General features: G+C 43.3%; 8 protein-coding genes across 10 annotated transcripts; 5 read left to right on the forward strand and 3 right to left on the reverse strand.

The window, feature by feature from the left end:
- Positions 1-4522: 4522 nt before the first annotated feature.
- Positions 4523-7909, forward strand: Bczfr1. 2 transcript variants are annotated; one of them, XM_024691709.1, is made up of 2 exons: positions 4523-4684; positions 4737-7909. In XM_024691709.1, the coding sequence occupies exon 2, from the start codon at positions 4837-4839 to the stop codon at positions 7447-7449; it is 2613 nt and encodes an 870-aa protein (XP_024547480.1). In that variant the 5' UTR covers positions 4523-4684; positions 4737-4836; the 3' UTR covers positions 7450-7909. The 2 variants fall into 2 exon arrangements, with proteins under 2 accessions (XP_024547480.1, XP_001559452.1); XM_001559402.2 differs by having other exon boundaries at positions 4523-7909.
- A 530-nt stretch (positions 7910-8439) lies between these two features.
- BCIN_03g00880 (hypothetical protein) lies at positions 8440-9715 on the forward strand. The gene has a single exon (XM_001559401.2). It carries the CDS (start codon positions 8697-8699, stop codon positions 9411-9413), a length of 717 nt encoding a protein of 238 aa, XP_001559451.1. The 5' UTR covers positions 8440-8696; the 3' UTR covers positions 9414-9715.
- Positions 9716-9756: 41 nt separating this feature from the next.
- Positions 9757-11155, reverse strand: BCIN_03g00890 (hypothetical protein). The gene is made up of 3 exons (XM_001559400.2): positions 10885-11155; positions 10472-10835; positions 9757-10420 (listed from the first exon to the last, which is right to left on the reverse strand). Exons 1-3 carry the CDS (start codon positions 10937-10939, stop codon positions 10021-10023), a joined length of 819 nt encoding a protein of 272 aa, XP_001559450.1. The 5' UTR covers positions 10940-11155; the 3' UTR covers positions 9757-10020.
- A 1069-nt stretch (positions 11156-12224) lies between these two features.
- BCIN_03g00900 (hypothetical protein) lies at positions 12225-13761 on the forward strand. The gene is made up of 2 exons (XM_001559399.2): positions 12225-13091; positions 13176-13761. The coding sequence occupies exons 1-2, from the start codon at positions 12612-12614 to the stop codon at positions 13632-13634; spliced, it is 939 nt and encodes a 312-aa protein (XP_001559449.1). The 5' UTR covers positions 12225-12611; the 3' UTR covers positions 13635-13761.
- Positions 13762-13767: 6 nt separating this feature from the next.
- BCIN_03g00910 (hypothetical protein) lies at positions 13768-15487 on the reverse strand (the record flags this gene model as incomplete). Its single annotated transcript, XM_024691710.1, has 8 exons — positions 13768-14236; positions 14344-14580; positions 14628-14784; positions 14835-14997; positions 15058-15119; positions 15172-15201; positions 15261-15273; positions 15328-15487. The coding sequence occupies 8 exons, from the start codon at positions 15485-15487 to the stop codon at positions 14084-14086; spliced, it is 975 nt and encodes a 324-aa protein (XP_024547481.1). The 3' UTR covers positions 13768-14083.
- Positions 15488-15901: 414 nt separating this feature from the next.
- Positions 15902-18495, forward strand: BCIN_03g00920 (hypothetical protein). The gene is made up of 2 exons (XM_024691711.1): positions 15902-16486; positions 16651-18495. The coding sequence occupies exons 1-2, from the start codon at positions 16085-16087 to the stop codon at positions 18040-18042; spliced, it is 1794 nt and encodes a 597-aa protein (XP_024547482.1). The 5' UTR covers positions 15902-16084; the 3' UTR covers positions 18043-18495.
- Positions 18496-19603: 1108 nt separating this feature from the next.
- Positions 19604-22942, reverse strand: BCIN_03g00930 (hypothetical protein). 2 transcript variants are annotated; one of them, XM_024691712.1, is made up of 7 exons: positions 22462-22942; positions 22084-22299; positions 21659-21847; positions 21550-21607; positions 21474-21497; positions 21261-21323; positions 19604-21205 (listed from the first exon to the last, which is right to left on the reverse strand). In XM_024691712.1, exons 2-7 carry the CDS (start codon positions 22291-22293, stop codon positions 19809-19811), a joined length of 1941 nt encoding a protein of 646 aa, XP_024547484.1. In that variant the 5' UTR covers positions 22294-22299; positions 22462-22942; the 3' UTR covers positions 19604-19808. The 2 variants fall into 2 exon arrangements, with proteins under 2 accessions (XP_024547484.1, XP_024547483.1); XM_024691713.1 differs by having other exon boundaries at positions 22084-22942.
- Positions 22943-22982: 40 nt separating this feature from the next.
- Positions 22983-26712, forward strand: BCIN_03g00940 (hypothetical protein). Its single transcript, XM_001559394.2, has 4 exons — positions 22983-24217; positions 24286-24781; positions 24903-25109; positions 25237-26712. The coding sequence occupies exons 1-4, from the start codon at positions 23589-23591 to the stop codon at positions 26464-26466; spliced, it is 2562 nt and encodes an 853-aa protein (XP_001559444.1). The 5' UTR covers positions 22983-23588; the 3' UTR covers positions 26467-26712.
- The last annotated feature ends 747 nt before the right edge of the window (positions 26713-27459 follow it).

Raw genomic sequence — 27459 nt, forward strand, 5'->3', positions numbered from 1 at the left:
ATTTCGGCATACCCACTAACATGCAAAAAGGATCTTCTCCAAGCCATACTAATACACCCTAGTTGGGCCAGAGCTTCTCATCTTTCCTCGGGCATATTTCAAATACCATGAGGCTTAGGCGAATGGCGCTTTACCCCTTGTTTTTACAGTATTATTGCATTCTTCTTCTTCTACCCTGATACCGATCAATACTAATCTTACACCATGAGAAGAGGATCAGTTCTTGATACCCAGTAGCCGGATAATGAAAAAAAAAAAAAAAACCGAATTCACATCCATGCTGAATATCATAATATTCTCATTTAATTTTTTTTCGGCAAACTCTACCGGCATTCCAGAGGAGTGGGAGCATGTAATGTTCGGCGATTAGATACCAATTGTCGGCGTTTTTGATATCTGATTGAATTTTTTATAAATTGAAATCTGGACAGAGTTTTCAGGAAGGAAGGTCGAGAAACACAGCAATGAATCGTGATATCAATTTAAAACATAGACAGAATGCTTGACGAAAGTCGCCTTCTTAATCATAGAACAATACGAGTCTCGACTTCAAAGTGTCAACGCTATGCTCTAATGGCCAGCGAGCCTAAATTTTAAGAAATAAAGCGCCGGGAATGACCCTAGATTCGGATATCTCCCCGCTGTTAGACAGCACCACAGAGCACCCTTTGTCGTCATCTTCAACAGATCAGCCTGGCAATTTCGACAATAACCCGATCTCAACCAAACGAACTCGGAGTGGGCGAAATGAGATAGTGCAGCGATCTTCTTCGCAATCTTGAATGTCTTTGACTCTCTGATTCCTCATTGATTCAATCCTTTCAAAACAATACTCGAGTACTGTATGAATCCCGAATTTGGAGCCTGGAGCTTCGAATGTGAATTATGTCGGTATCGACAAAATTAGCCAATGCCTAGAAGATGGCAATTTTTCAAAAAAGCCTGCAGCATCTGAAGAATGCCGTGTAAATTCTCGTCGCAATTTTTTACCCTCAAGCATTATCATCCTTTATCTCAAATCGGTTACTGACTTGCTGAAGTTGGCCACTTAGACTCGGACACTAGATGGGCACGGTAGTTCGGTTTCCGAAGTGTGCACAACTAATTTAGTAATGTTCGACCACAATGTCATGGCAGCACAAACTCTATTCCTAAGACATGGAATCCATGCTGCTGGAGTAACGTCAAAATCTATCCAACGTCACCTAGGGTGCTTCCCCATAATCCAGATACATGGGAATAGTGACAGTCTTGCCTACAACGAATTTCCTTGCCAATCACCATCTAATTGACGCTCAAGAGTCAACCCAAAACAAGTATCCACACGTTCCTTACACAATCACGAGTCAAGTTATCATGGTTCTCAGATCGAGACTCGCAGCCGGAACTTAGGAGATATCATATATCTCATACCGACACATTGGAAGGCTTGTCCTAACAGAACTTTATCGGGTAAATATGCGACCCGTGACACCAATCTAAACCTTCTTGATTGACAGTCACGGCCAAGGAGGCTGTGCATTTTTCTGTTAGGTGGATATCTTGGATCTCGCTAGAATCTTGAGAACAAGCCAGGTAGGCCCTGCAAATGAGCCCATCCACACAAGCATAGTAACACGCCTCCATCAACAGTTTAACTTTGGACGAGGCTTTTGTATCTTCGTTCCAATTTCTCCCTATGATTCCTATCGTATGCCATACAATATTGTTTCGGCGGTCGGTAGCAGACTACACCGAGGCAATTGCGATTGTCAAGTAAAAGAATTCAGGTTTCATGGCTGAGGAACCCCGCTAATTTTTGTAAAGCCCAATTCGACTAGCAGTGAGATGGACTCTTGCAGCGGTCAGACGAGCAGCTAATTAAGATTCGGTATAATCAGTGCTGCAAACTGAAATGCCTCAATGCTTTTGAGCCTGTAGACCTATTAGAAGCGGTCAGACATGGTCTTCAAGAATCTAGAGCTAGCAGCGCACTCAATGAATCCGATGCAATCAAGGTAAATATCAATGTCGATGGCTGACTGGATAAGACGATCACACTTTCGACGTGTTGAAGGCATCTAATTGAAACTAAAGATGCAGATAATGACAAACCTCAATCATCACACTAAGATAATGGTACTACTTCTAGTTTCTTTGAGGGAAAAAAAGTAGATAGTTGATCAATGGATCTGTGGCGCGTATGTGTCGCCATCAACACAGATCAAAAACGAACAGATATACCGCCCACTTAAACCGGCATATTTGTCGACTATCCCCTCATTTCAACATTTATTGTCCCCACAATAATCCGCAGGTACCTCGGATGCTATGGCTCAACATCTAGAGTCTTGGCATGCTTCCTAAATCCCTACAGTGCTAAGGAAACCACTCTGAATATGCTTCCTTTCCGGAAAGATACATCCCCCCTCCCGTTTCGGAATGACGGACTATCTGGTGTCAGTGGTAAAAAGAGAGGCTATGAGCAAGATCTAGAAGTCGAAACACTAATTAGTCTTTACTGAATTCGCCATTGGGTGTACACGGCTCGCTTTTAGGTCGACAGGATATCTCCCTGCCTCAAGATCTTTGACGGCTCGACAGCACTGTTGAAGAACCGGAACTTAAAGACTCCACTGCCGTTACCTTGGTTCTTCCTTGTCACAGATAAAGCTATGTTTGTACGCGCGGGGGTGAATGAAAACTAAATGGCATTGAAAGCCGTATCTGCATCTTGCAACATTTCTCTCACAACCAGCCTTGCATACATTATCATGCACATCGAGCATGTCTGGCAACGCTGATCTTGGGAACACAGCATGCTGTCGAGACAAACCCCAGTGAATCTCTTCAAGGTACCCGTTTAAATACATTATAGCAAGGATATACAAGGATAGCAGGTACCACCACCTTATCCCATCACTATATTCCCAGTACCAAATGTTGAACCTCTTTTACCAGGTTTGTGCCGCGTCGCCTATTAAATCTCCTACGGACACAAATCGTGCATCAGTTATTTTAATGCCATCGACGGCCTAGACCTAGACCGTTCTCGGAATCCTAGAATCAAGCATTGTTCATGTACAAATCCGCATTTGGCGTCTGGAAAATAAAGATCATCGAAAAACGAAATTCAGGAAGATCACCCACGTGTATCTCACACTCACATATTTCCCAAATTGACATCAAATCGCGTGAGCCAGGAAATTAACAAAATATTCTCAAGTTGCTAATCAAGGGACCTTTCTTTTCGAACGTCACACAATACACTCATATACCTATACATCTTGGCTAGAACCTAGATTCTCATATATTATTTTGTCACACCCCGTCTGCTCGTCTTTTTGATACAACACTTACGTCGCCCCCAAAGCATCAACATAATAACTCCGAGTCATTGGAATTCACCCTGTCCTATCAACGGCCCGAACCTGTCGGTATCCTCTGCCGGAAGTGGATTGGAGTCCGCATACATGCAAGTAGGAACGCTTACCCACGCCACATCCCGAGAATTCTGCAGGGAGGTCATCCTTCACAAATATCAGTGGTCGGTGAACTAGGTGTGCAAGTTGAACAGATTCCCGGTATGTTTATTAATTTATTTGAAAGATCTCCTCTTCATGTCGTTTTAAGTTTAAGTTTTAGGACGGCTCATCAGTATTGAGCCGTCTGGCAACTGTCTTCTTGAGCCATGAATTTTCGCTGGAAAATCGAATCAAGCGCGCAATCAGCAGTGCATATCATGTCCCGAAGTGTGACAGGAACCTCTTGCCGACCCGACTACCAAATAAGGACGAGATTTCAAGTTTGCATCCCAATCGGGAAAGATCTCAACATGAATTTGCCTCGTGGCCATACCCACCTTAGGATTTAACACCCTTGACATTTGCTTCATGCAGAGTGTTCCGGGAACTACTACTCACTGGCACATATCTTGAACCCCTGCCGATAACCTGTCACAAGAAACTAGACCGATGAGGTCTTGGAGTATCGCAATTATGCCGCTACTTCTGAACATGATAATAGTCTTTGTTATATACATGGATGGCCGGGTAGCAGGGAAACTTAGGGCCTAGCAACCTTTGGCGAACCTCTGATTTGAATGCTTGCCTTTCACGCTTGGCAATCAATTACTCCAGATTTCCCAATCAGCCTTAAAGCGGAAGCCCAATGCTTGCATCTCCGTCATATACCCTCCCATTCAACCACCCATCCAAGTTTACTCTAGCACGAAAAGCTCATATCACTTGTTCATCGGCACAATCTTTTCCCTCTTCATACCTATTTACCGCCCCAAGATGGTCATCCTCCTTTAAAGCATATATTATTTCCCGATATGCGACCATTTACTTCAATATAACTGGCTGATATCCGTTCTGTCACAGATTAATCACCTCCGCCTCACGGATCAGCTGCCGACTTTTGATACATCTAGCATTGAAGATTCAGTGGGGGAAATTCTAGCTTGAGCACACTGCAGGCGTGCATCGGATTTTGGCAGCTTTCAACGTTGTACAATACTCTTTCCCCTGCGGCGCATCGCGGATCATTCAGATCTCCAACACAGAGCAGTAGAAAGATTACCTGTTTCTGACTAAAAGTTTTATGACCAAATCATATCGACATTGTGTGGATTTTGTCATCGATAATTTCCGATGAGAACATTCCCATACTCTCTATTCCATCGCAAGTACTCTATAGACCGGTACATACCGACCAAGTGATGAAGCTAAACCACCATTAACGACACCTTCAAGCAGAAACAATTTCAATACCGGTACTTTCGTTTCATTGATACATCAACTCTACCTCGAGTCATTATATCAATTGAAGAGATAGATCCCGCATGCTCCAACGATGACGGACCCACTGCATAATGCTTATCCTAGATCACCGATACCTTCTACATCATCTTATGATTCATCTTCGGTATCTTCTGCGACCTCACCCAGGCCTCAAGGACTTTACGAAGGAGGATTAATGGGAGCTTCGCCACGGCCAATGACCGGAAACATCCCTCATCCACAACACATGGCAATGACTTCAGGGCTTCCGCCACCCGGACAAAGTCCTTTCCACCACAGTTACAGCTCTGCTACTACATCCCCAGGCGGAATGGGTATGGATTCCATAGCATCAACTGGGTCGTCAAGCGGCACTCCAGGCCCTTCTGTTGGACAAATGACATCGGCAAACATGCAAGCGCAAAAGCGAGCATATCGACAACGAAGAAAAGATCCAAGTTGTGATGCCTGTCGAGAACGTAAAGTTAAATGCGATGCAACGGAAACTAGTAGCTGTTCGGAGTGCTCTAGTAGGAATGTCAAATGTCAGTTTACGAAAGAGACAAATAGACGCATGTCTTCTATTAAACAGGTTCAAGATTTGGAGAAACAGATTGCCCAAGTCAAGCGCGAGAATAACCAATTGAGAGCTATGCTCAGTATGAAAGAGGATCAAATGGATGTTGATGAAGGTTCGACTTCTATTTCTTTACCAGAGATTGGATCGCAACCTAAAAAGAGACCAAGAGCCCCTCTGCTACACGATTTGTCAAAAATACAATCAAGTATCGGGAATTATAGCCATGGAATCTTCAAAACTCCAGTTCCATACCGACAAACAGGATCACCAGTAAACAGGACTTCTTCACCTCCCGAACTGCCTGCCAAGCATCTCGCAGATCACCTCCTGAGAGCCTATTATTCTTCCATACATCTGGTAACACCCATATTACATTGGCCAAACTTTGAGCGCGAATATGAAGAAGTTTACAAAAAGGGCTCTTTGGAAAGTACATCGCAGAACTGGACTGCATTATTCTTTGCAGTGATGGCAGTGGGCGTTCTTTTCAGCACAGAGCCTAGTATTCAAAGACCTTACAAAGGTAAAGAATACATAGAACTATCCATGAACCTTACGGATCTTTGGAAGGACGATTACAGCATAGATCATGCACGCACAGCTCTTCTCATCAGTATATTTCTTTACGAAATGAATCTTAAATCAGCAGCGTGGATATGGCTTGGGTCAACTGTTCGAATAGGACAAGATTTGGGTCTTCATTGCGAGACGGGACCATGGCAATTAGTTGAAGATGAAATGCGCAGAAGAGTATGGTGGGGGGTCTATGTTTGGGACCGGCACATGTCTCTTGAGCTCGGAAGACCCCTTCTTATCGACGATGCAGATTGCGATGTTAACCTCCCAAACCCTATTGATGAATTTTATCTGGGCTATCGATCTCCACCCGCACCTCAAAACAGTGCACAAACAAGCCTGCCGTCAACCTATCTTCTTCCCATCATTCACACCATGCGCGCCGTAGGGCCTCTTCTCAAGACCCTCAAATTACCCATTATTCCCCCCTCCACAATTTCCATATTCGACACACATTTTACAAACTGCCTATCCGCTTTCCCACTTCCCTTCCATCTCTCTTCCTCCGACTCTCTCGAATCCACAACTATCGTCCCCATCTATCACCTCCTCAACGCACGTCTCCTACTTCACCGCCACAATCTCACCACATCTTCACCACCCGATCTACGCGCATCCGCTATCGAATCCTGTATCATAGATTCTATGAACAGTGCTTCTATAGTCTCTCGCGCTCTCCCTCAAAGTTCCACAAGTCCACTCTCCTCGCAAAATAGGAGCTGGGGCCAAAGTGCTAGCGCAATGGTATGTATGCATATATGGCGGTGCACCCTATTTTTACTGTTTGGAGGGCGATTCGACGCTGCTGCGACGTGTATTAGAGCGCTTGCTTATGTCGGATTCGAAAGAGAAGTTAATGTGGCTTGTGGAAGATACATTGGATTTTTCTTGGGTGTGTTGATTGATAAGAAAAGGAGTTCAGAAAACAAAAGTAGGGAGCAGGTGTATTTGGGTCAGAGTCCCAACCAGAGGGTAGGAAGATTTGATATGGATGAAGAAGTATTAGTGTACTTGAGTGGAGATCTGCAAGGCGGAGAGGAGGGTTGGATTTGGCAGAACAGAGAAGTGATGGGGATGAGGAGTCCGAATGTTGCTGGAGGAGCGGGTGTGACGAGTCCTACATTATCGAGAGAGGGAGATAGAGATAGGGAGATGGGAGGTATGAGTGGAGGACTTTTGGTGCTTGGAGAGGCGGAAGCGAGGGACTGGGGTGGGTGGGAAAGAGTGCAATATTTGGTAGATATTTTGGCTAGAGAATCTAACGCGTCTGGGCCCGTGTCAGGTTCTGGATCTCTCCCTGGACAGGGACAAGGACAAGGAAATGCATATTTGCCCGAGCCCCGAGGTATATTTGGTCTAGGCTTGGGTGTAGCTCCAGGAGTAGCAGGAGGAATGAGCGGCACAACAGGAGGATCAATGGGAGCGAGTGCAATGGGCCCAATTTCAGCAAAACCACAAACAAGCCCTCCAGCCCGAAGAGACGACAGAAATCGTGGCAACGAACGGATGAGTATTACAAACATCATCTGATCCCGAGATTCATCGAACGACGCATGAAACTCAACGGCTGATCTCCAGTTACCGCTCTATTCGATTTTACACCAGCAAAATCTACAAAACAAATATTTTCGTTGTATATAATTTCATGTTTGTATTCTTTCTTGTCAAAGGAAGCGGAACTGAAAGGGGGGTATAGTGGGCGAGGTATTCGTGGGTAGTGGGTAATGTCCTTATATCTCACTCCGAACAGCAAGAGAACGGCGTTGGTATAGAGTGTGTTTGATGATTGCGCCGACAAAGGAAACGGAACATAGACAGATACCTTCTACCATTATGGATTTGGCGTGGCCCAAAAGTTTTCTTTTGTTTATTTTGCATATATATCCGCAGGCATTGCCGTCTGCTGTCGTTTAGTTTATGTTTATGTAGTGTGTAAAAGATAGTTATAATATATTATAGTAGTTAATTTGCGGAAATTGATGAACTCCTACGACTGATGGTGCTGTGAGTTGATTCATATAGTATGTGGGTGGTTAGAAAAATCCCAACTTTCGCGAGATGTTATCGAAGCAAACTCTACAAGAGATGTAATGCGAGGTCATTCTTGACACACAAGCCAGAATTTAGAACATGATATTTCAGAAGCAGAGCACCGTGAACTTCACTTGGGAAGTCCAGTGGTTGACCCCTTTCTTAAATCCTCAAAAGAGAATTGTCCCCTAATCTTTACACTTAGCAGCTGGTTTTCTGAATGGTCTAAGCTATTAGACCTACCCTTAAAAATGCACTCGCCCCGTGATCTCCCAAAGCATCTCAAGTCACCTCAAATTCGAAAAAAGGCAGATCCAAAGATTCACTAGAATCAACCCCCCTTTCCTTCCCACCAATTCACCACCCTCTCTCGCTTCCCTAGCATCCCTTTGAGACCTTTTGTTGCATATCTGATAAATATAATTCAATATTCAATGGCCTAAACTGAATTGAGTAATACTGGATTTCTTTTACAGCTTTGTCGATATTGACGTTGGATAATTTTCAGATGTGTCAGCGAAAAGGTCACCGTATTTGCATATTCTTGCGTCACATGTTAACGTTCCATTTCGCGTCGCGTCTCTCAGCTTCTTCAACTCTCTCCGCGAAAAGAAATCGAATCGACATTACTGTTGCAATTATCTGCACATTCACGTCGCCCATCGCACATCATACATTGTACATCATACATAAGCAAGCTCGTAACCACCATCATCTTCCTTTCAATTGTCTATCCATTCACAAACATGCCCCCCAAACCATTCAACCCCCCTCGTCCCTCCGGGCAATCCAAGCCTCGCGGACGTCCCAAAGGCACAACTTCCACATCTACCACCTCCAAACCCAAATCTACAGTCAAATCGGCAGTTTCTAAGCAACCCCGCGTTTCCAAAACTCCCACTCCTCAACTCGAAGACTCAGATTCAAGCTCAGAACTGGAAAAAGATAAAAATGATGAAATGGAAGTCGACGAGGAAAGCGATGATCCATTCGCATCACAACCAACTATATCGAAAGGAAAAGCCAAAGCATCAACGTCAACATCTGCATCTACAACCAAACCCTCAATCTCCAAGGCAAAAGATAACGGCGATCCCCAATCCTCTGATTCCGAGCTGGAAATGATATCTCCCCCTCGTCCTGCTGCTCGCAACACCGCCTCAACATCCACGCACCAAAACCCCCATCACCAAAACTCAGCCGAAGAATCAGATTCGGATTCCGAAACCCGCACAACAATCCCTAATGATCTCCTCTCTAAAATCATGCATGAATTATTCGCTGAGCCTAATACGCGGATTTCGAAAGAAGCGAATAAAGCGGTGGGAAAATACATGGACACATTTGTTCGAGAGGCAATTGCGAGGGTTAGGTATACGGAGAGGGGCAGTGGAAGAGGTGGTGGGTTTTGGGAGGTGGAAGATTTGGAGAAGATGGCGCCGCAGCTGTTGTTGGATTTTTGAGAGGAAGTGGGAGAGAGTTATAATTGGAAGAATCAAAATGAAAATTATGGTTTGGGGCCCTTCAATGGAAAGAATGTTTATCTACAAGAAACTATTTCTCTAGGAAGGCACTATGGTGAGATTTGGCGTTACCGGGAGATATGAGGGGTCTGTTAACGGGTGGTTTTCCTTCATATAGAGTTATTATCTGTTATATATCCTCACAATAGTTTTCATGAATGAAGTCAAGGAGCCATCTATGCTTGATCTGCATATTAGTCAGGAAAGGTAGCTATTCTGTGCATTTGACTCTAATACAAACAAGCACGTCACAAGTACATGATAACGAAAAGTCATATGGATATGAGAGACATCATCTATTCTATCTCATCATGATACATCGCTTTATCATCCAGCGAAATAAACAAACAAAAGTAGAGAACAACTCTCCATACGCCATCATCGCGTCCCGTCCACAGGATCGCGGTATAATGCATATATGCATAGTGATACATTAACAAATCATCATACTCTTTCTCGTCCGCATTATTTCCACCAAGCCTACTTTTCTCCCATCTTTCGAACATTTCTCTTTCATCATCCAGCATTCAACTTATCGATCAACCTCTCACAACAAAACCATTACACCAGCTCCAAGCGCACCCATATAGCCCATCACATTCTGCGCTCCAAATTTATTTCCAGCATTCGCAGTAGCGGCCGCAAGAGACGTGCTGGATGTAGCTGTTCCGGATGCAGCTGCAGCTGCAGATGAATCTCCGCTGTTACTTGACGATGTACCTGAGGCTGGAGAGAGTGTTGTTGCCGTAGATGAGGAGTCTGAGCCTGAAGAGCCGGACGAGGAACCAGACGAGGAGCCCGTTGATCCCGAAGAGCCTGAATTGGAAGTCGAGGAAGTGGAAGAAGAGGAAGACGAAGTACCATCAATTGTAGGGGCAAGATTTTGTGTGGCTTTTGCTGCTAATCCTGCGTAATTTGCGAGCGAGCGGGTTGAGTTTGCTGCAGTGCTGTGAGGTGTTAGTATAAATCATATATTCAATGAAGGGATGAAAACTAACTTCTCATTGACTACCAAAACCATCCCATTTTGACAATGCTTTCCTTGACTACAATAAAACCACAACGGTGTGGCGACTTTGACAGGCATGCTGAATACTGGTACCATACCCGTACTATTCAATCCAGCAGCTACACTCATATAGCCACTGAAAACGCCAGTGTTATTTGAGCTTTGGCTAATTGGAACGCAAGGTGCGTCGAAAGTGGATTGGGTGACGGTGTGGTTTCCGGCCGCGAATTGAAATTGGATTGTATCGCCTACTTTGGCGGAAATGTTGTCGGGGAAATATCTAAGTGCAGTGCTATTGTTGGCCTGGCCGACGCGGACTATATGGGTTTGAGAGCCGGTTGTGTTTGTTGCAGCTGAAGGAAGGGTTAGTTGGACCAGAGAGAAGTAATGCATAAGACTTACCATAGACAGTGCTGATGCTCAGGGCGGAAACGAGGAGAGGCTGTATGAAATGCATTTTGAAAGAATGATTTGTTATGAAGTTAGAGAACCACTGTATGAATTTGCTTTTAAAATTTAAAAAAACAGAATAGAATAATGGCGACTGGCGCTTGAGAATGAAAAATGTATGTATATCGTACTCGCCGACAAAACAATTAAAGAATACGTATATGTTGTACCGGATAGTAAGAAGAATGAAGAGAGAAAGAAATAGTAGACAAAGTAAAAAGCCAAGAGATTGATATCAAAAAACAAAACCTACGTCGAGGGAAAAGGAAGGCATAATTAAGCAAAAACGAAGATCGAATGATCTTCAATATGCTTGTCTGATTGTTCCAGCCTTGGTGATACACATGACTAAAATTCAATACAATTCCTTCTTCCAAGAACTTTCAAGGACATCGTGAAGGTTGGGGTTGTAACAAAAATGACTATGAAGTGTTTGGGGAAGGGAGGTTTAAAACTCCAGGGGTTAGGTCCTTTGACGGGAAGCAAAACTACGGATGATGATTGAGATAAGATGACAGGAGTGAAGGCTTGGCATGCAAATCTCTTTCGAAGTTGAGATGGTGTGTATCAGGTTTGTATGTCTTGCTTGAAAGTTAAATAAATGGAGATAATTGGGGTAATATGTGTAAGGCTGGGCCTGGATGGTATGTTGGCTCTTCCTTCAGCCTCTTTGCATAATTGCAATATTTCGCCAATGATAGGGGGCTAGCCTAACTTCAGATGTATGTACATCTTTCTTCAACGACTGTGTGCAAATATTCGATTCGCACCCAGATGTCAATTTCGCTTCCTCGATAGCAACACAGCATCATTACTGCCCATGTAAAAGAAAGTCGGTCTTTTCATCCTATTGCCAACCCTTTCCTCTCGCCGGCTTCAATCTCGTCCGTCCATGGCATTGTAAGCAAGCGAGTACATGAAGCACGGAGGTGTATCAGCCCCGACAACCTTAAAACGTCCCAAGTTTCAATAACTTGGGTTGAATATACGACTGTACGTTGATATCGTCTGATTATACGTTCTTTTAAGGTTTTGAGCGGGTGGGTGATGGGACCGTTTTTCCATGATATGATAGAAAATTGTTGAGATGAATCATTGACGCGTTTGAACTTGAGATAACATTCGGTGAGGGTTGAAGGATCGCAAGGTCGTGTCACGGGCGTCCAGATCACGTGATCATAGGGCTAATTATACTTGGCAATTATATCGCCAAATAACATCTCTAGCAATGATTCTTGTTCATATCTTGTGTATTTTCATATTGTATTGTGAAAACTCTCAACCAGGGTTTTGGTCTCGATGCAGACATCCTTTGTGCAATTTCTGTTATTATTCTGAAATTCATTGTTTGATTTGTTTGACATTTAATCAACTTGTAGACACCTTAAGGATCAAACCGTCCTGACAGGATAAAGATGTTGATGGCGGATCACTTCCAACCAACGTCCAATTGTCTACCTACTTATGAGATCCATCTCGCCTCATTTGGCTGTCATTGCAGCATCACTCGGTCATGAGCTCCAATTAAAAAATGATATCTTGGCAAGGGTGAGGGGGATAAGACAAGGTAGTTCTACCGACGCGGAGCTGAAAGTTCAGGGCCCATCTTGCCACACAGTAGTATATCTGTACCTGTGAAATGTCGCAAGTTTTCCATTCTTCACGACGCAATTTTCAAAATGCTCGATCCATTCTTCTCTCCTCCAAAGACCTTTGGCACGAAAGTGCAAGTCTTGGCTGATTTTTTGGACTTGCAAACGTTGCCGTACCACATGCATGAAATAATTATCGCATTTTGTTTCTACACCATAGTCGATACCTATGTATCCCAAATTATTTCATCTCGACTATTTCCAAAAATATACCCATCGCTTTCCCATCGAGTCAAGATCAATTGGAACATTCATTTCGTCTCATTCGTTCAATCTACTGTGATCTGTTTATTGGCCCTGTGGGTGCTATGGACAGATGATGAACGATGGGATATGGACTGGAGGGGAAGAATATGGGGATACACTGGCGCTGGAGGTCTTGTCCAAGCTTTTGCTATGGGCTATTTCTTGTGGGATTTGATGGCTAGTGTTGTCCATCTAGATTCTCTTGGATGGAGCTCGTTAATACACGCCATCTGTGCACTTTTAGTGGTTGGCATTGGTTTTGTGAGTTTATATATTTTTTGGTTTCTACATAAACACGTATCCATCATCACTATACTGTATTAAGCTAATACAGCAAATGCTTAGAGACCATTCGCGAATTATTATGGCCTGAACTTCGTCCTTTATGAACTCTCCACCCCGTTCCTCAATATTCACTGGTTCTTCGATAAGCTCAATATGACGGGCTCCAAAGCGCAACTTTACAATGGCATAGTACTCCTCGTTACGTTCTTTTCATGTCGTCTTGTATGGGGTGTCTACCAATCTGCAAGACTATATCATGATCTATGGAGCTCTTTCCATACCTCTCGTGCGATAATTGCCCCGGAACCGCGATTCTCTGGTGGTTCAGAATGGGAGCTCTTTAGATTCCTCGGAGAATCCAAAGAGCTGTCGCTACCAACATGGTTAGCGTGGGGATATCTGGCAACGAACACTATATTGACACTCTTGAATTTCTATTGGTTTAATCAGATGGTTTCCGCGGTATCGAAAAGGTTTTCCAAGAAAGGAAAGCACACACGAGTAGATAAGAAAGAGTAGAATTTCTGAAATATCATCAGGTAAATCCTTGCAGGCGACTTGCTACAGGCTAGATTTGATTACGCAATAAGAAGAATTCAAGATATTCTCTCTCATTTTGTCATAAAGTCACCAATTTAAGTACACAGTAGAGTGGTAGATTTAAATATGTGCAAGAATATATTCAAGACCGTGTTGGGCTTAAATCGTTTCCTCAGTACATTCAATAGTCTGCTAGTACTTTAATCGAACCGCGAGCTAGACAAACTAAATAAAGTTCTCTAGAACCATATACGCAGTCCGAATTATTGGATACACTGTGTTTACTAGCTGGAGGTCCTAAGAGAAGCTTGAACATTATATCAACCTTTTGTCGTATGTGTGTACTTGAAGGCCCCCTTAAATAAGATCGCGCCCCCCCTTTCCTCCAGACTACAGTGGCGCAAATTCCTCGCAACATTTTGAACAAATCAAATACATTGGAATGTATCCGAATGTATATGGTCAAAAGCTCTCAAAAGCCCAGCCATGTGTGCTAATCCCGCAAAAATAACCATAAAATGGAGAATCTGATGGCTTGAACCTAAGATGTCGTGGCGACGTGGAAACCATTTCTCTGGTATCTATGAATGTATTCGTTAGTTTTCAGTGCTTAAATCCCCATCTCTTCTCGACCCTAAGTTTGCAAGATCGTGGAGCAAATGCGGCAGTTGTGCAAGACTTAGCTTACCCTTGCAGCGTAGGCAAAAGCACCAAACAAATTGAACCCAGCCATGATTCCCATCCAATCTAAACTCATTCTCCAATTTTGCGTGTCATACCCGTATAGTATAAGACCATGAATGACGAAGGTGATAGAGGAAAGCCCCAGACAACTGTACATAATTGCTCTGTATGGACGAAAGGCTGAGTGCCGGAATTTGGGGTGGAGAGTGGTGATTGCACAGGCCGCTGCGGAGAGTGATATCTGGTTTTATTGTTAGTAAATTCTCTTGATGGGAAAAGTCTGTTTACCATTATCCAATATGTTTCCTGGATAGCTGGATCGCAGTAAAATCCATAGTAAACAGTCGGGATTGTGGAACCCCACATCAGGATCACAACGCCTAGATAGTCGAGTTGATTGCCAAGTGCATTAACTCTCTTACTGTGGTTTGCTAGAAGATGGAAACTATCGAGGCATCAGCTGGAAGAAGCAATTCAACAGCCAAATGAGCATACGTAGCTGAAAGTAGAAAGCAAATAGCTACTCCAAAGAAAAAGGTCGAGAACACGACAATATCTGCTATCGTTGCAGTGGCATAGCGTGGAGCGATTTGTCTATAGAGAGAAAATGGAAGAGTAGCGAAGAGAATGGAGCCGAATAAATGAGAGTATATGTTGACTGGACGTGCGATTTCTTATCAGCAATATTTTCAAACCCTTCTATACGAAGCAACTTTACTTGTCTCGTTATGTATATGACCTAAGCTCCACAGAGAGGTTAGAAGTGAATTCGAGGCAGGTCTGTGTCATGTTAGTCGCATGATAACGAATCCATAGCATATAAGGAAGTCACCTGTATCCTGATATGATGTATTCATTGTCTCTAGAAAACCAGAAATCTTAGCCAGTTCTCATTTGAAGCATTTTAGAAACCAAACTAACTGCTGCCAGTGTTCTTCAGCTCACCGTTAGTGATTGTAAAGACCGCGGAGAATTCAAGGGAACTTACGAAGTTCATGCCATTCGAGTAAATTACTTCCCACATTATAGCCGCCTAGATTTACCCTACCTCGAAGTCGTGCTTTACTACTAATATCTGGCTGTCCCGCGACCACTTTGATGGTGTTTTGGTTCTTCTTATCAGAACGTAGTATTGGTCTCGATAACATATTTGGAAATTGCAACAAACTGATTTAACAATGAGTAACAAACGCACACAACGAAACAAAGAAATAGTACTATACTTATCAATACTTTACAAAGTGAGACAGACAAAGACAAAAGAGGTCAGCCCCTCGATTCCAAGTCACGTGAGCGGAGTGAGTACTTCCCAAAGCAACCTTCCGTTTCTAGTCAACAATGCATATAACCCCAGCCGGCGCTTATGCCCCAAAGTGTAGAATCGATGTCCCATAAAATCTCAAAGGTGTATGGTAGGTATCCTTTGGCTTACACACTCGTATATTTGAATCAACGGAATCGGTTCTCTATTGGTAATGACCGATTCTACATGAGAAACCCTGCGCTGGAGGGCGTCCTGCAGAATCTTCTTTGGGTTGAAATTCACATTTTGTCCGAAACAAGTTCATGCTATATTTATTCATGAAACAATTGAGGCACAATAAATCTTGATGAAATTAGACATATAGGTTGAAGAAAAACATTAAGTGATTTTAAGTCCCAACGCGCAGGTCCGCTAGATTTCGCGTGAAGTACAACTTATTAGTCTCTTTCTGTTACTTCACATCACGCTATTTACCACCACGATGCTATTATCCATATTTTCTTTCTTCTTCTATTTCTTCTTGTTCGATATATCAACATGTGCGCCATTTCTCAAACCAAGCAACGAGACAACCACTGGCTGGGTGTCGGATCCCAACGGCCGAGGAACATTTTCCCTCGTCGTTTCTTGTCTTTTGACATTATCGCTCTGTGTTTGGTCGGCAATGCATCTTAACATTCCAGGAACTTATCATCCTACGATACAAGAATTCATAAGAGGAATCAGATGGGGTGTTGTAGGTATTTTCGCTCCGGAGCTGGTGGTCTTTGCGGCTTGGAGACAGTATAATTCTGCAACGGCTCTGAAAGCTTTGGTTCAAGATAGAATTGCTGAGGCTGTGACGCCGTGTCCGAGTGAGCAGCCCAGCACAAAATCCTCAGATGTAAGTATTTCTGGTTTTCTCTTCAGTCTGGGACATGATTTCAGATCTTCAGATTCCAAAAAATCTTAACATTGAAGAAACTTGTATGGAAATGAGGATTTGCTTTCTCATGGATAATACAAACCATGAGGAGAGTGACTACTCAAGTTACTTACGATTATTAGCTTGCCAGCAAATCGACAAGAATTGAAGTACATGATGCCATTTCGCCATGGACCACTGTTCATGGCTTTTACGCCGGCATGGGCGGATTTGTTTTCGATTTTGAGAATTCCGAGGACGAAGCCTCGCCATTCATACCTGAATATCAACGTTTAACCCTTACCGCACGTGGTGTTAGTCTACTCGCGGAATGCGGTCACCTCCCAAACATAAGCAGACGCGAGATATTGGATAAAAGCAAAGCCGATACCATGGCGAAACTCCTTGTTATCCTCCAAGCTGGGTGGATGCTAGTACAAGTTGTTGGAAGACTCGTTACTGGGCTTCCGGTCACTCTTTTGGAAGTGAACACACTGGGCCACGTTCTCTGCGCATTCATTATCTATTTGTTATGGTGGCACAAACCGCGTTCTATAATGGTACCCACGAAACTCGAAGGAGATTGGGTAAAGCCTTTATGTGCGTACATGTATATGAGCAGTCAAATCAGTGGACACGATAGCAAACATCCTGGCATGCTCAAGAGATCGTGGAAAGACTCTGAACTTTCGAGATTTGCATATGTGCCTCCGGTAGTATCTGATGGGATTCAGGAGGGACTTGGAATTCAGAGAGCATCGTCCAGTCTCACTCCGGGAAAATCTCAGATTATCGAAATTGATGCAACAACCACGGAACTGCATGAATTAGCCCAAAGATCTACATTCGGATTCTTTGTCCCGTCAAGATCAGATCTCAATGCCGACGGTTCTTCCAAGCGAGATCCTGACCAAACAGAAAATACAGAGTACCTACTTAATGCTAGTCCCGAGCAACATACTCGCTGGCAACTAGCAGCAAAAGCAATCCACACTCACCCTGCGCTGCGCTCTCGTTTCACCATCAACACCATTCCAGCTTCTCCCGATCAATCCGCCCACCAAATACACGAACCCCTAATTGAACAACTCGTTTCTCTCCGCGCGGGCAACTGGCCCGGCGAAGACCTCCTTCGTAGCACTGGTGGTCTCGTCATGGGCATGACGTTATGGCTAGCCAGTATTGCGTTTGGAGCCGTGCACGCAGCCGCCTGGTACGATTATTTCCCGTCTCTCTTCGAACAATGGATGTGGAGAGCCAGTGCCGTATATATTGCCTTTTCCGGACTATTATGGTTATGTATCAATGGGCTCGCTCGAGCTATCAAGCCCATCGATCAGTTCTGGGATCGTTTCGTAGCTTTGAAAGAACATTGGGCTAGCTATTTGGTGATTGGGTTTTTGTGTACAGTTTGTGGCATAGCGTATGTGGTTGCGAGAATTTACTTGGTGGTCGAGGCGTTTATTAGTATTAGAAAGTTGCCGGTTGGGGCCTATGGAACGCCGGATTGGACAACGGTTGTACCGCATTTGTAGTTTATTTTCATGATGCCTCGTCTTTTCTCAAGTTGTTTCTAGCCCTTCCCCGACCTAATTTCTGACCTCGAAAGTACCCAGGGTATTCAATAGCCCGGACTGCAGTCCAACATTCAAGGTCTTGAGTATCCAAAAGCAATTAGAAATCTGAAAACGATTTAATATTCTAATCAAATTCAGTATCTCAAATGATTTGAACATTCTAATTCTTTTTAGATATCCAAAACCTTATATTGTTGGACTGTAGTTCGAACCATCAAACATCCTAAAAGTACCCACTCCATAAAATATTCGAGATCCGAGTTCTCAGCCCTACAGAACATCCGGTCTCTATGCCGGCCTCATCATAACGTCAATAAAAACTCTGATATATTGACCCAATCTCTGACCAAATATCATCTTGTTAGGAATACACGGTCTAGAAAATATAGGTAGAACAATAATGCAATATCAAAGTTATATAACCTCCCCCCCAATTCCAAAGTCAGGATCCGATATAATTATTTCCTGTACATAATCTACTCCACACATCAAGTTAAACCCAGTGAGAAGCCTTCAAAGTTTATCTCTATTACATTAGTTCTTTATTAATTACCTACTCTTTTCTTCTCTTTCGAATCATCGAAATCAAAATCAAAATCAAAATCAACATGTCTTCAAAAGCCAATACCAAGAAACCACTCAAAGAACTAACTTCCAAAAGCCATCCAACTTCCCATCCCCATATTCAAACCCCTCAAAAACAATTTCAAACATCCCGTCGAAATCCTCATACCCCTCCCGCTTCCATCCACTCAATGAATTCCGACACCAACTCCGTAAACTCGGACTCGGACTCCGACTCCGACTCCGAATATTCAAGCCGCACATCTCAGTCTGACTATATCCATTCCTCTTACTCATCCCCGTCATCCCTCCGCGCTCCTGAAACTCCCTCGCTAGAATCGTATCGAGATACGCTCGATGCGCAAATAATAGAATATCTTCATTCCCACCCGGACAAACCTTATCTGAAATCTCCATCCCCATCACCACCATCCTCCCTCTCTCCCTCCTCCCTCTCCCACCTCGACCAAAGCCTCCACACCCAACTCCTGCGCTCCCGTCGGTACGGCCACCTCGCCCTGCTCGCCTATGAAAACGAGCTCGCGCGTCAAAAACTCATCCATCGCATTTCCCTCCTGAACATCGAACTCCGCGAAAAAGGAGAAGAGATGAAGAGGCTAGTAGTGCAGGAATTGAGCGAGGAGCAGGGGGTAAGGGAGGAAGCGATGCCCAGTTGGATGGGAGAGGTTCTGTATTGGGGGGGCTGGGAGGAGGGGTGTGTGGGGTTTTGGGAGGGTTGGGAGGGGTATTGGGAGAGGTTTTTTAGAGAGGAGGATGGAAATGAGAGGGAAAGTAGAAAGGGGGTATGGAAAAAATGGGGAAGGGAGATTAGAGGGATTTTTGGGGGGAGAGGGAAGAGGGGGGTAGGAGAAGATTATGAGATGATGTAGAAACCCCCAAAATAGAAGGAAATTTTATTAATCAATTCATTATCTTGAAGATAGAAAACGCAGAATAAAAGATTATTCCTGCATTATCTGAGAATAGCATTTTCTAGCTCATAGTATTTACAAAATAGCAACTCTGCCATCTTGGCTAGTTGACTAGAGACGTGAAGATCAAGCCACCATAAAAACGCGTCCCATTATTTCATCTCATATCCATCATTTCTCATTCATCATGATATTCATCATCCACATCCACAAACACAACAAATCCACTCATCCCACAACTTTGATCTCATCCTCATTCCTTTCTGAAACTTCAACTACAATAGTCTTCGTATCATTAGAAGTTTTGTTAGTCTCAGCAGAGCTAGACTTTTCTCTCTCCTCCCTGATCGTTTCCAATTGTTTTTGAAGATCACTACCCAATTTTGTATCTACGATAGTTTTGTCCTCTGCATCAACAAGTCCAGGTTGTACGTATTGAGAACTGCCAGCATCACACAGAGGAAATGGACAATCTCCCTCACCATGATGTTGATAGATTAATCGTCTTGCAACTTCAAAATTTTTCTTGACTTTGTTAATTCTAATCCATTCCAAAGTTAGACCGGTAAAAACCGTAAGAGCACTTGTGATGATAGCCACAAGAAAGACTTTCATGATAGCGGCGTTGTATGCTGACAAAACCTCTGAGAGATATTGTGGCGGTACGAGAGTTCGAAGTTCGGTAGCACCTGTGCGTAAGATGAGTGAGGTTGGCAAGGAGGAGAGATTGAGAGCCGAGAGATTCTTGACCAATTCATGAGCGAAGATAGCTTGACCAACCGTGACAAAAATGGTATCGCCAAGAGTTTGGAAGAAGGATATAAGTGCAAGACCAGTTGGTACATCATCATCATCAAGACATGCTAGAACTGCCAAATTGATCTGTTGCATACCGAGACCAAGACCCGATCCAAAGACCACCGGCCAACTCATCCATTCTTTTGGTCCACTATCTACTTGTAATGTGATGAGAAGTCCTGCGCCGACTGGTGCTATGATCGATGATACAGTTATCATTGGAAAGTAGTAGCCGATAGATCTTTGAAATATTGAAGCAAATAGGGTGGCGAAGACCAGAGATAAGACCAATGGGAGTGTGTGAATACCAGAATCGAGTGCGTCCAGACCTTGAACCGCTTGAAACCAGATTGGAATATAGTAGACAGCAAGATAGAAGGAAGATGAATTGAAGAAGGAAAACCATGCTACCGAAGCAACGGATCTTTGTTTGATAATTCGGATTGGCACTGTTGCATTATCTCCGGTCTTGAATTGGATCGTGACGAAGGTTGTAAGTAAAATGCCACCCAAAATGAATAGGACGACATTTCTTGCATCTCCCCAGCTGTATTCATTGCCCCCAAACTGTAATGCCAGAAGTATGGAAACGATACCTGGAATGAAGACTAGTGTTCCAACGGGATCCATTCTTTGAAGCTTTTGGAGAAAGGTGTCCGTATTCTTGTTAGGCTTTCCTTCGACAGCGAAGAGTAGAATGATTGCAGCGGCCCCACCCACTGGTAGGTTGATATAGAAACACCATCTCCATGTGGCTTTCTCAGTGAGGATACCTCCAAGTAAAGGCCCACATACATTGGCAATAGCGAAAATACACCAATATAAACCTTTTTTTCATGTTAGCTTAATATTATTGAGTTCCCGGTAGATTGTGTCTCTTACTCGTGAAAATAGGGTGACGATGAATTGGCACGGTATCGTTCATGATTAGTATAACTCCATTTACTGCAACATCAAACAGTCAGTGGATTGTCTTGCCAGGAAACTTTCCGGGAAGAGGGAGAAGAGAACACGACAAAATGATGGTGTTGTGTGTGGAAGGTTTGTACAGAATTAAAAACAGAGAAACTCAAGTAACGCATTGATTGTACTTACAGATACCCGAAGAACCTAAGCCAGCTTCAATTTGTCAGTTCCAAAGACTGACCCAAAAGGATAGAGGAAGACTTACCAAATGCTCTACCAGCAATGAAAATCTTAGAATTTGACGCAGAGCCACATATAGCAGACTGAATATGAATTAGAATGATGGCAGATACGTGTGTGGAAGAACCACTTACGCCAACCTCAAAAATGACAACTGCGATCATGAGAACCCATTTATAGTTGTAAAACTTGTAGATTTTTCCAAAAGCCAACTGAGTAGCACAGTTTGTTAGAAGATATGCGGATGCATACCATCCAATATCTTCAAGTGTGTTGAACTCATTGGTAATGGCTGGGATAGCGGTACTAAGAGTTGTTCGATCCTAAATTTTGTTAGTGTTACCACGTTGTTCGTGAATGGGAGGAGGTATTGGAAGTTCCAAGTTGCAGGATATATAGACAACAGTCTGCATTGTTCAAGTGGCTTTAAGATGTTTTGAGCCAAAAGAGTTATTGAGGAAGAGAAGGGATGTAAAATGTGATGGAAGTAGCAGGAATGTTCAAAGATAAGATTTGAGGAATATGAGATGAGTTCGCGTGTGCAAAGGAAAACACTTACAAGAGCTACAATCAGCATCAATAGGTAGAGAGATAGCATGGCGAAGAACGATTTTCCCCATCCAGGACACTGTCCATTCGCATTGTTGACTCTAGTTCCCCAGCGATTGACGCGCCCATTGCGATTGGAAGTGGTTGTCAATGCAACACCGAAGGAGCTCGTTGCTGCAGATTCACCAGAATTATCTGATTCGATGGCAGGACGAACCATCTTGGCCTTTCTCTTGTTAGTGGTTGTTTGAGGACACTCTCTCAAGAATTGGATTTCGGATGCAACTTGAGAAATTGAAGCTGACAATGGGTCTTGGGCTAGGAAGCTTATAAGATCCAGTCGTTGACTCTGAGGTAGTGGATGAGACAGCATAATTGAAGCACGTACGATGTTTGTAAGACTTGGATTCTGGACGGAAGCAGAATGACGATCAGTTGGTACTTGTTGATACTCGATCTTACTTTTGTGTGCGCAAAGAAATCATGTCGAGATGCTTTGGCGAGAAGGGTATTGAAATAACAAAAAGTGAGGACAGAAGGCTGACAGACTCGCTACACACCCAAATTTGAAGAGAACGAGATTTATATACCCACCAGTGAGGCGTATGATTGACGGAGAGTTGAACAATAACACCAATAGGACAAGAGTTGTATTTTGAAGGAAACCTGGATGTGCTGTGTATGAGATCAAAGGGTGATGTAGATCTCGCGGGAAGAAAAGGAATCCAGTCGTTTTTCTCCCATACAACCAATGAAAAACATTGTCTTGATACATTCATACCAATGTCCTACCAAATGAAGCAAACAGGAGATACACGAGGCTCACAAGGCTTGCAAGGCTCACAAGGCTCACAAGTCTTTCTTCCTCCTTCTCTTCCAATAAGAAATCTTGAAAAGTTGAACAATCAAGGAAGGAACATCGTCGGGACCGAAGAGATGCCGAACCTCCGACGCCGACGCCGACACCCGACACCTCAAGAAATTGATCTCACGAACCAGAAATTGATCTCACGAAGCAAACCACCACCATCAATACAGACATACAGACATACAGACAGACAGACATACGTACATACACACACACATACACACACACATACATACATAGTATACACCACCACTTGTAGCCGTGTGCAATCGTTTTATCAATACGGGATACCATCCAACTCAGACTGCCCTTAATTCTTCCTATATATATCACTCGATATTACCCCAAAGGAGCATTTGTATGATTTGGAAGACTTCATTCACATCGACGTGTTTGGTTCGATCACGTATTTGTCCACGGGAAAGGCAAGAAAAGTCAGCAGGAAAAGGGTTTATTTATAGTTTTGCTCCAAACTCCCGACGGTTCCGAATCTCCGGCCATTGGATGCATTTGGACAGATGTGGTAGGGACATACGCATGCAATACGAGTCAAGTCATTCAAGTGCATCGTCAACTCACGACCCCTTCATCACATCAATCATCCCCTCATAGGTTCCGGACACGGTGACTTTGATCTTCATATCAGTATGGAACCAACTCCTCTACCTCCCGGTTCGGCTATACCAACACCCCCAGCTCCACCGATTCATCAGAAGATAACTCGTGGCCATTCGTGCATTCTCTGTCAACAGAGAAAAGTACGATGCGACCGGCAAAAACCCCAATGTTCAAACTGTGTCAAAGCACACGCTGAGTGTATTCCAAGTACACCCGCTGCTCCACGTCGAAGAAGACGGAAACTGAGCGAACTGGACGTTGCAGCAAGATTGAGGAAATATGAACATTTATTGAGAGTCAATGGAATTCGCATCGAGGACGATGGTGTTACGGGTGGTGTTGGAAGTGCAAATGCAAGTGGCACTGAAGACGGAAATGCCGATGAATCAATTTCAAGTCGCCAAGAAAAGACACCCAATCCTAATCCACAAAACCTTCCAATGACCAATAAGGGGAAAGATCCAGCTACTCCTACTACTACTACTACTACAGCAACCGGGACCGAAAATAACGATAATCAAAACGGTCCACATAAACATCGATGTAAGCATGATTTTCATGAACATGGGCATCATCGTTCTATGGGTTTTGGTCGTGGTTCTAAAGCTGGGAGAGGCCAGCTGTACTCTAAACATGGTAACTCTCGTTACATAGAAAAGTGTGTAGCTCTCGTTGAACCTCTCTTACGTGACGAGAACATTCAAATGCGTTGCTAACTAGTTCTAGTACTGTTTGGGAGAACCTCAGCAATGAACTACAAGATCCAAAAGAAGCATTTCAAGTCTCATCGGAAGAAGATGATAGCAATGACAATCCTCTTTTCCCAGAGGAATCAACTATTCTACTTGGAAACTTGATTAGTTCAAAAAGAAATCTCAGAAGTCTTCATCCACAACCTGTTACGATCTTTAGGTTATGGCAAATTTTTCTGACCAATGTAAACCCATTGATCAAACTTTTTCATGCTCCTACAGTCCAAGAGATGATTTTAGAAGCAACATCAGATATGGATCACATTCCAAAGCCTACAGAAGCCTTAATGTTCGTTATATATCTCCTATCCATTGGCTCACTCAAAGAAGATGAATGTGAAAGTACATTCAATGAACCAAGATCACTACTTTTATCGAGATACTCTCATGCCACACAACAAGCTCTTATTAATGTCAAATATATTAAATCTCTCAATTTGACTTCTTTGCAAGCTTACTGTTTATTTCTTGTAAGTTATTTCCACTACACTTCGACTCCTTTCACTCGAACCGAACGACCTGGTCGAACCCCACCATTCCTCTCCGACATACCAAAATGACTATGCTTCTCAACTGACTTCAAATGAATAGCTTGCAGCTCGTAAGCATTATGATGCTCATGCATTTTGGATCTTGACAGGTTCTGCCGTTCGAATCGGTCAAAGATTAGGTATTCATCGTGACGGATCTTCTCACAGTTTATCTCCTTTTGACACGGAAATGAGAAGAAGAGTTTGGTGGCAGATTGTCTTCCTTGATGGTTTCGCTGCAAAATTATGTGGAGCAGGATTTCCCGCTGTAAGTATATACTCTCGAGATGCATGTATTCACGGCCTTCAGGCCTTCTCACTACAAATTTATATTTCATTCAGTTCGAAGTCATTTCCCACCCATATTTAAGCTTTACTGACTTGATACTACGTAGTGGCTCGCAAAATTCGATACGAAATTACCATTGAATGTTAGTGATAGCGATCTTACCCCCGACATGATAGAACCTCCACCCGAGCGCGCAGGTGCAACTGAAATGCTTTTCTGTTGTATTCGATACGAAGTTTCACAAGCCATACGAAAGGCTAATAGCTTTGGCAATGGAGGACGTGGCCATGGTCATGGTCATGGCGGTGGGGGCCGTGGTGGACATAGGGGAGGCGGTCATCACGGAGGTGGCCATCATGGAGGTGGCCATCATGGAGGTGGTCATCATGGAGGTGGTCATCATGGTGGAGGTCCTTCAGATACTCCTCCTGGTTTCAATGTCATTGCCGAAAAGGATAAAACTATTGATGAATTGGAAGCAAGACTTCAGGATAAGTACTTGCAATACTGCGATCCATCGATACCTTTACATTTATTATCGATATATGTCGCAAAATCTGTCATTTGTACAATGAGGTTAATGGCTCACCATCCAAGACAATATCCCGATAAAGGTGCAAGTATGCCACAGAAAGAAAGAGATATGCTCTTCAATGAATCATTGAAGATGCTTGAATATGATGGTCTAGGTCATTCCGAAAAGCTTGTCCAAAGATATCTGTGGCATATTCATGTTCATTTTCAATTGGACGCATTTATATACTTGCTCAGCGAACTTCGACGTAGGGAAAGGGGAGAATTAGTTGACAAAGCATGGCAACAAGTCGAACTTGCATATGAATTTCGTGCAGAAATGCTAAACGATACTAAAAGTAGTTTATACTTTGCCTTGGGTAATTTGGTACTCAAAGCTTGGGAGAAAAGAGAAGAAGGTAGTCGCTCACCAGATCAAGTTACTCCGCCAAGATTTATATCAATCTTAAGATCCCAAAGACAAAAGCACGATCAAGTTCAAAGATCTATAGAGCAACATGATGATATTTCGGATCCATTCAGAACAGTTAATCACTGGCAAATGCCAGCTACAGCCGAATCTTACGTTAGACAAAAGCCACCTGATTACATACCACCACCACAACCATCACAGCCAGGACCTTCAATGCATATGCCAATGCAAATGCCTCAAGAACAACCATGGCTCGCGTCGGATTCTTTCCTGGATACTTCAATGCCTGATATCACTCCTATGGATTGGGAATATTGGCAAACATTATTGGATGGAGATCTTCCTGCTTATACTGGCCAGCCTGGTAATAACTATGATCAGAATTGGTAAATATACTATGATGTATATAGATAGTAATCAGGAATTTAGAATAATTCAGCGGTTGCATGTAACTTCTGCTTACTCAAGTCTTTTTGTACATGTGCCTGAATCTCGACAAATCAGCTTGAGATATTTGCAGCATAATGCTGACAGCATTAGTTTACTGCAATGTAACTAACGTACTCGATCTATCGGTTCGCATTTTATCATCTGAAGGGGCTGAACTGTGATGAATGAATAATTTAAATCTGTGCATTCCATGTCCAGGCGGCTTAAACTCACACCGTGTAGGTGTCCTGTCGTGAGGCTGGCTACCAAGTTTTTTTTTTTTTTTTTTTTTTTTTTTTTTTTTAAAAAAAAAAAACCGGGTGGGTAGATCTAGAAAGTCGTCATGAATGCTAAGTCATAGCCTATTATTAAATCTTTGAGCAAATCTTTTACGGGTATCGGATGTGGATAGGTTGTTAAGAAATCTGTGGTTAATGATTTGTGTTTAGTGTAGATGCGAGGATAAGAAAGAAAAGTAAAATCTTACGTTATGTTAGAGGGAGTTTACATATTGTTGTATTGTTGTGCAAGGTTTGAGGGCTGGGGGTGGAGATGGAAATGAAGGTGGAGGTGGAGGTGGAGGGGAAGGTGATGTTGAAGATGATATTGATATTGTGCTGCAGGGGATTTGAATATAGATTAGGGGTTTGGCTGAGTGATGGAGTGCAGATCATGGGGCTGGGTGGGGGTGCGGTTGTGGGGATTGTATTGGGTTGTGTGTTGGGGCTCTTGGGGTTGGTATTAGGGCTTGGGTTTGGGTATATGTGTATGTATATGTGTTGTGGTGATAGAGGATCGGGGATGAGGGGTGAGGGGTGAGGGGTATAAAGATATAGTGACTTATTTAAGGGGTAAATGATGTGATTTGGCGTCTAGACGAAGGAACATGGGAGTTCTTTCTCTGAATTTTGAGATGAGTGTTTGATTGTAAGAGAGAGAGAGAGAGTAAGGAGT

Source organism: Botrytis cinerea, chromosome 3, assembly GCF_000143535.2.
Source record: "Botrytis cinerea B05.10 chromosome 3, complete sequence".
NCBI lineage: Eukaryota > Fungi > Ascomycota > Leotiomycetes > Helotiales > Sclerotiniaceae > Botrytis > Botrytis cinerea.

Excerpts from the sequence above, each read along its gene's own strand:
- Bczfr1 (XM_001559402.2), top strand. The coding sequence starts at position 4,837 with ATGACGGACCCACTGCATAATGCTTATCCTAGATCACCGATACCTTCT.
- BCIN_03g00880 (XM_001559401.2), top strand. The coding sequence starts at position 8,697 with ATGCCCCCCAAACCATTCAACCCCCCTCGTCCCTCCGGGCAATCCAAG.
- BCIN_03g00890 (XM_001559400.2), bottom strand. The coding sequence starts at position 10,939 with ATGCATTTCATACAGCCTCTCCTCGTTTCCGCCCTGAGCATCAGCACT. Across the intron at positions 10,836-10,884 it reads GAGCATCAGCACTGTCTATG|CTGCAACAAACACAACCGGC; the intron begins GTAAGTCTTATG and ends CCCTTCCTTCAG. Across the intron at positions 10,421-10,471 it reads GTTTTGGTAGTCAATGAGAA|CACTGCAGCAAACTCAACCC; the intron begins GTTAGTTTTCAT and ends AACACCTCACAG.
- BCIN_03g00900 (XM_001559399.2), top strand. The coding sequence starts at position 12,612 with ATGCTCGATCCATTCTTCTCTCCTCCAAAGACCTTTGGCACGAAAGTG. Across the intron at positions 13,092-13,175 it reads TAGTGGTTGGCATTGGTTTT|AGACCATTCGCGAATTATTA; the intron begins GTGAGTTTATAT and ends GCAAATGCTTAG.
- BCIN_03g00920 (XM_024691711.1), top strand. The coding sequence starts at position 16,085 with ATGCTATTATCCATATTTTCTTTCTTCTTCTATTTCTTCTTGTTCGAT. Across the intron at positions 16,487-16,650 it reads CCAGCACAAAATCCTCAGAT|CTTGCCAGCAAATCGACAAG; the intron begins GTAAGTATTTCT and ends TACGATTATTAG.
- BCIN_03g00930 (XM_024691713.1), bottom strand. The coding sequence starts at position 22,446 with ATGCTGTCTCATCCACTACCTCAGAGTCAACGACTGGATCTTATAAGC. Across the intron at positions 21,498-21,549 it reads CATTGCTGGTAGAGCATTTG|CTGGCTTAGGTTCTTCGGGT; the intron begins GTAAGTCTTCCT and ends GACAAATTGAAG. Across the intron at positions 21,324-21,473 it reads CTTAGGTTCTTCGGGTATCT|TAAATGGAGTTATACTAATC; the intron begins GTAAGTACAATC and ends TTGATGTTGCAG.
- BCIN_03g00940 (XM_001559394.2), top strand. The coding sequence starts at position 23,589 with ATGGAACCAACTCCTCTACCTCCCGGTTCGGCTATACCAACACCCCCA. Across the intron at positions 24,782-24,902 it reads AAGCTTACTGTTTATTTCTT|CTTGCAGCTCGTAAGCATTA; the intron begins GTAAGTTATTTC and ends TCAAATGAATAG. Across the intron at positions 25,110-25,236 it reads GTGGAGCAGGATTTCCCGCT|TGGCTCGCAAAATTCGATAC; the intron begins GTAAGTATATAC and ends GATACTACGTAG.